The sequence below is a fragment of the Cervus canadensis genome, chromosome 6 (genome assembly GCF_019320065.1).
Source record: "Cervus canadensis isolate Bull #8, Minnesota chromosome 6, ASM1932006v1, whole genome shotgun sequence".
NCBI classification, from domain to species: Eukaryota; Metazoa; Chordata; class Mammalia; order Artiodactyla; family Cervidae; genus Cervus; species Cervus canadensis.
The window spans coordinates 24,489,542-24,496,771 of record NC_057391.1 but is presented as its reverse complement, the minus strand read 5'-3'; the positions used below and the strand labels follow the sequence as shown (position 1 = coordinate 24,496,771).

The window sequence follows — 7,230 nt, the reverse complement described above, 5'->3', positions numbered from 1 at the left end:
TGGCTCTTCTTATCAAGTGTTATATATATTTCATCAATTCCTTTCTACCACAAAGTCAGTTTTTAAAATTACTATTATTATTAACATAATCACATTAAGTAAAACTCTATATTGGTTCCTATTTAAAATTTTTCAAGTCAGCTTTGTACAATAAGAAATCATAATGCATGCATTTACTCATTCATTTCTTACTAGCCATTATTGAGACTCTATCAGAACAAGTCATTATGATGAAACACAAATTTAATAGTACAAACTCGAATTTCAAAGAAGGTAGAAAATTAAACACAGACACATATGATTAAAATAATGGTAAAATCTTTGTAAAAGAACTGTGCTTAGAGTATCATGAGAGCGAAGAGGAGTAAACGCTGGTATGGGCACTGGAAATATATCAAGAAGCAGGAAGCACTATGGTTCAGTCTTCATTGAAACATTCATCAGCAAGAGGTAAAGGAGAACAGTGTGCAAAGTCACTGAAGAATCAAACTCCCGGCCTGGGCTGAAACAGTAAGAGGCAAGATTGGAAAAGTGGGTAATTTCTAACAGGTTATATTTGATTAAGCTTACAATTCATTGGAAGAAATTCAGGAGATATCCATGAGACTGCCGTTTTACACTACACGTAAAGGATATATCTAACTGATGATAAAATTGACAACTTCTCAGCTATGTTGAGCTATTATTGCCGTGTCCTATAGATATATCATGAGAATTTTTCAATATTTTTCAAAAGTATACTCTTATGTATTAAATTCAAAACTTATGATGACATTCAACATGATAGGTATTAATCTAATAGATTTATTCTGGGACATAGGACAAATTTCAAACTTTTAAAAACTGAGATCATATTAAATATGTTCTTAGACTACAGTAGAATTAAACTAGAACTATATTAGGCATATTCTCAAAACTTTAGGAAAAAACACACTCTGAATAACCCATGAATAAGAAAAAGAAAGTAGAAACTAGAATATATTATTAATGAAATGAAAATGAGAACACAACATAAAAAATAGGCAATATGTAGATAAAGGAGTGCTTAGAGGGAAATTTGTAGCATCAACTGATTTTATTTAAAGGGTTTATAAGAAAGAATTTAAATCAATAATTTAATCTCCAAATTTAGGAAAAAACGTGAAATTAAATCCAAAGAAAGAAGAAACTAAATAATATAGGTAAAGGAAGAAATATATAAATTTCTTAGAGAAAAATAAATGAGCTCAAAACTAGTTCCTTGTAAAGAACAATGAAATTCATAAAAATTTAGCCACATTTTTCAACGAGAAAAAGATTACACAAATTAATAATATCAGGAGTTAAAAAACAATTATTATGAATATTACAGAAATTAAAAGAATGCTAATGGAACATTCTGAGCAATTTCATGCCAATAAATTTGATAACTTAGCTCGAATGCACAAAATCCTAAGACCATTAGTTACAAAAATTAACTCAAGAAGAAACAGATAGCTTGAACAGCTGTATATTTACTAAATAAATTTAATTTGTACTTTAAAATCTTCCCACAAAGGAATCTTCAGACCCAATTGCTCATCTAATGTATCTGCCAAACAGTTATTCAAGAAATAGTCAAACTCTCAGAAGATAGACTATTAAAGGAAAAGTATTTTTAATATCCCCTATAATTCCTTCTGGTGTGCATTAAGTTATTAAAAGCATGTGAATTAATTTGCACATATTTGTGGACTGTTTCTCTTCTCAGTAGTTTCCAGTTCAGACTCACTGTGGTCAGAGCATGTATTCTATATGAAATACAGTGAGACTATTATGGGCCTATGATCTATCTTTGAGAATGACTGGTGCCCTTGAGAAGAACGTTTGCTCCTCATTGTTGAGTGCAGTAGTCTATAAAAAGCAACTAAGTCAAATTTGTTGATAGTGCTGTTCAAATATCCTGTAAGCCTTAGTCGTTCATTTGTGTCCAACCCTTTGCGACCGCATAGACTGTATAGCCCACCAGGCTCCTCTGTCCATGAGGTTTTCCAGGCAAAAATACTGGAATGGGTTGCCATACCCTCCTCCAGGGGATCTTTCCAACCCAGGGATTAAACCCGGGTCTTCTGCACTGCAGGCAGATTCTTTACTGTCTGAGCCACCACGGAAGCCCATCTCTACTCACAGCAGCTCACATATGCTGCTGCTGCTAAATCGCTTCAGTTGTGTCCGACTCTGTGCGACCCCATAGACGGCAGCCCACCAGGCTCCTCCGTCCATGGGATTTTCCAGGCAAGAGTACTGGAATAAGTTGCCATTGTCTTCTCTGTCACATACACTATCAATTTTTAAAAAATTGGCCTCAGTGTAAGCTGTTGGATTCTCTATTCCTTTATTAATATATGCTTAAATGTCTATCAGTCAGTTCAGTCGCTCAGTCATGTCCGACTCTTTGTGACCCCATGAATCGCAGCAAGCCAGGCCTCCCTGTCCATCACCAACTCCCGGAGTTTACTCAAACTCATGTCCATTCAGTCGGTGATGCTCAGCACAAATAATGGTCTCCTACTCCATAAAAGATTTTCAGTCAGTTCAGTTCAGTTCAGTCGCTCAGTCATGTCCGACTCTTTGAGTCCAACCCCATGAATCGCAGCACACCAGGCCTCCCTGTCCATCACCAATTTTATAAGTACCTAATTTCCCACATTAAACCCCACTATACTGAAAATAACTAGAGTGATTTATGTAATCTCTAACAGAATCTACAATACCAATAAGTATCATTATCGTAATCAGATTGAAATCAGTTGAAAGCAGATTTTAACATCCAGGGAGGATTTGTAATAGCTCATTAGTAATAATCATGAAGCTCTGAAAAACAATCAAGTGAAATAATTGCATGATATTTTTTCCATAAAACCAATTCTTTTCCTTTCATATCAGTCTACCAACTTTAAGGGAGGAAGAATATATATGTTTTCAAGAATTTTCAAGCTTTTTAAGTTGCTCAAAACAAGTCTGCAGCATAACGTTTGGTTTTTAATGATGCTTTGCTGGTTATTGATCTCTACCGAGAATCCTGATGATATTCCTCTAAATTATAGAATAAACAATCTCAGATAAGTCAACTCTCTTGCTTAAAGTAATAAAAATGAATTCTTACTGCAATTAGAATAAAATAAAACTTCTTATCTCAGCCCAAGAGACCTTAGTTATTTGACCCTTACATATAAATTAACACCTAAAATCTCTCACACTTATTCATTATACTGCGATTCTGGTGTTTCTCTTATGTTCTTTAAGCACACAAAGTGTATTCTCTTGTTATGCATAACTTACCCCCACTAGTTACAATAAAGTGAAGTGAAGTCTCTCAGTTGTGTCTGAATCTTTGCAACCCCATGGACTGTAGCCTACCAGGCTCCTCTGTCCATGGGATTTTCCAGGCAAGAGTACTGGAGTGGGTTGCCATTTCCTTCTCCAGAGGATCTTCCTGACCTAGGGATCAAACCCGATCTCCTGCAAGTAAGCAGATGCTTTTACCGTCTAAGCCACCAGGGAAGTCCCAATAGTTATAGTAGTACATGAAAAATGGAAGGCACTCAATGAGAAGCGGTATCTGTTAAACGAATGAAAGATTTGCAGCCAGAATTTCCCTTTCATAACTTCGTATTATAAAACCTATTCAGAAAAACACATGCCGGCTCAATATCCTCCTCATGGAAGCTTTCACTTCCTGGTTGCGAAGGGTATAAATCACAGGATTCATCAAAGGAAAGATCACTGTGTGGAAAAGGGAGACCACCTTGTCTGCTGATAAGGCTGTGAAGGGACGAGTGTAGATAAAGATGGCAGGCCCAAACATGAGAAGTATAATAATGACATGAGTGGTGCATGTGGACAGCGCCTTGCTCTTCCCTTCAGAAGCAGACCCACTTACATGGCAGAGGATGACTGCATAGGAGGCCAGAAGCCCCAGAAAGCACAGGAGGGTCATCAGGCCACTGTTGAAGACCATCAGGAGCTCCACCACAAAGGTGTCAGTGCAGGCCAGCTTGATGACCTGGGGCACATCACAGAAGAAGTTGTCCAGTCGGTTTGGACCACAGAAGGGCAAGCGGAGGATCAGGGCCACTTGGATAATGGAATGAACAAAGCCTCCAAGCCACAGAGCCAACAGCAAGGCGTAGCAGGTTCTAGGGTTCATGACAGTTGAATAGTGTAAAGGACGACAGATGGCGATGTAGCGGTCAAAGGCCATCACGACAAGGAGTAAGCCCTCCCCTCCTCCAAGGAAGTGCAAGAAAAAGAGCTGAGTGATGCAGCCTCTATAGGAGATCACCTTCTTCTCAGAGAGGAAGTCCACCAGCATCCTGGGAGCCACAATGAAGGAGTAGGATGCATCCAGGAAGGCCAGGTTGCCCAGGAAGAAGTAGAGGGGGGCCGTGAGGCCAGGGTCTGACCTGATGGTGAGGATGATGAGGAAATTTCCAGGGAGGATGATGAGGTAGAAAATTAAGATCAGGACAAAGACCAGGAGCTGAATATTTTGAGACTGGATGAGACCAAGGAGAATGAATTCTGTCACCACTGTGCTATTTTCTATCTTCATCTCCTGTGCCTATAGTACATGGGAGAGTAGAGAGTTTATTTCCAGTTCTTCTCTCACTAAAAACTGTGAATTCTACATCTGTTATACCATTACTCTCCCACAAATGAAGAAATCTCTCTACTCTTTACCTGCTTGCATGCTACTGCTTCAGCCATGTCTAACTCTTTGTGACCTGTGGACTGTAGCCCGCCAGGCTCCTCTGTCCATGGGATTCTCCAGGAGAGAATACTGGAGTGGGTTGCCATGCCCTACTCCAGGGAATCTTCCCAACCCAGGGATCGAACCTGCATCTCCTGCATTGCAGGTGGATTCTTTACCCATGAGCCACTGGGGAAGCCACTTCCACCCTTTATTCTTCTATAAATCATTAAGTGCCCACACCCAAATCTTGAAGCCACACTGTTCTGCTTCTGTCTTGTGCCCCTGTTAACTGCTCTCTCATGCAGCACTCTGTCCTGCCCTGCATTTGTTTATGATTCGCAAGAGGCATATGAACTTCTTAAAATTCTTCAAATTTTTATTTGAATGCGGGGGGAAGGTGGTAAGATGGAAATTGACAGCAAAAAGGAATGGCAGAGTTTTTTAAGGCAAGAAGCATTCCACATCTCGTCTGTAATGTTTATAAGTGTCTTTTTTTTCCAAAATTTATTGAACTATTAAACTATACAAAAATTAATACATTTACTGTATGTAAATTATACCTTAGGGAATGTTTGTCTAAAAAGTTTTTATAAACCTGCTTACTTAAAATATTTCCTTTTTCTCTTTAGAATATTAGCCCATCATCCTGGTCTAAATAAAAAGAATCCCAGCTGTTCTGAAGAAATTGAGATCTGTGGCTTATCTGGACAGTTACCTCTAAATTGGAAGTGTGCTTATCCAGTGTACAGGATAATTTATTGGTATGAAAATTTGAAGGCCCAGTGTAGGTCACCTCAATTTTGCCTCAATGGCATGCTGATTATTTTGAATTAAAGTCACTTAAGAAATGGTCAGTGCAAGGGAGACACTCTGATCCTTCTTTCTGTCTCTCTGAAAGCAGGAAAAAAATCTCTTCATGTGAAAAGTACACCACCTGCATCTAGGGGTAAAAGGATACCCTTGTCCCTAGAGATCGGGAATTCAAGCAAGAAACTCATATAAACAAATCTTGTTGTTCTTTATTTTTCTACCCCAAGCCCAGACTCCATTTAGATTCTTCACTAATTAACCATCTAAAGCCTAAATTTCTTTGTCTTATCTGTTACAAAGTTACTGTTTTTTCATCTAAAAAGTATTAAAGCACCTACTTTGGCCAGTTGCTTAAATCTCATTTCTATAAGACCTCTATGCTTGTGATTAAATTGCCTTGTGTAAATCTTATTATTAGTCCAGCCACAAGAACAAGATGGATAGAGAAGAAATTTCCCCAGCCTACACAAAAACAATAATTTCTATGTATATAAGATTATATCCCATTCTTTACAATTCTAGTTTTGAAAGTGTCATAATGAAAATGAATATAAAAATGTACAAATAAAATATACATTTTGCTTTTACATGCTAAAAAGTTGTTTATTTTTAGGATGAAACATTTTCAAAACTTGGAGACTTGAACTAGATGATAATACTGCACTATAATATAGAAGTATATCTATTCAAAATGTAAAAATATCTGATTTTGTGTGTCTAAACTCAAATAGTTTAATTAATAGCAGATGTTTTTGTATATAGCAAAAATCTAGAATTACTAAAGAGGCAGTTTACATCACATAGACACATGGATATGTATACAAGTGCACGTATGCACACACATACATATACATACACGCACACATGCACACAGGCACATAAATTGTTTCTTAAGCAAAACTGAAGCACAAAATTTACAAATGGCACAATTCAAATTAACTTTTCCATTCTGTTCTTTCCTTCCTTTCTTTTTCCCTTTCTCCCTTCCTCTTTCCTCCATTTCCTTCCATCCTTCCTTCCTTTTTTCTTAGCATTTTTTGGCTTAAATATTTATCATTTTTTTCTGTGTATAATAAAATCTGCTGCTAGAAAAATAAGTCAGGAATCTCTCTGTACTTATTCCTAAGTTATGTGCATCTTACACTCTGTTATACAATTGGTTATTTCATACTGTTTCAAATATCAAGACTGTCTTTAAGACATAAGAGAAAACTTTAAGTATTAAAGGTTAAGGGTTGCAGATTTTTACACTGTGCTTGGCTTTCCTATCATGCATTAATGTTCTTCTATTGACTCCTTAACAGATCGTATTGATTACCAAATAACATCTCTCACTTCTTTCTCTAGTAATATGATATATAAATTTAAGACCAAGAAAACTGGTATCTTAATAAAAGTTTTATGTATTCTCAATAAAATAATTCTAAATATTCAGAGGAACAAGAGTTATATCATTAAGAACAGATAAAAGATGTTACTGTATTATTGAATTCAGATTTCAAAAAATAAAACAGTTTGTTTCTGCTATAACAGCTCACCATTGCATTATGATACAGCAGATGTCCCACCAGAAAAGCTGTAAAATGTTTCCATTTATTCCTTCTTCCTGTTCCTTACATTATGAAGATTGACAAAAATATTGACCTCTCTAGAAATCCAACATTGCTCTCACACAGCAAGTTCCACCTCTTAACAGAAGGGACAAT

The 7,230-nt window shown here is 36.8% G+C and overlaps 1 protein-coding gene across 1 annotated transcript; it reads right to left on the bottom strand.

Moving 5' to 3' along the window:
* Nucleotides 1–3,541: 3,541 nt before the first annotated feature.
* LOC122444059 (olfactory receptor 4N4C) lies at nucleotides 3,542–4,614 on the bottom strand. The gene has a single exon (XM_043472856.1). It carries the CDS (start codon nucleotides 4,571–4,573, stop codon nucleotides 3,647–3,649), a length of 927 nt encoding a protein of 308 aa, XP_043328791.1. The 5' UTR covers nucleotides 4,574–4,614; the 3' UTR covers nucleotides 3,542–3,646.
* Between the last annotated feature and the right edge of the window lie 2,616 nt (nucleotides 4,615–7,230).

What these genes read in the sequence shown, in the direction of transcription:
- LOC122444059 (XM_043472856.1), bottom strand. Translation starts at nt 4,573, where the DNA reads ATGAAGATAGAAAATAGCACAGTGGTGACAGAATTCATTCTCCTTGGT.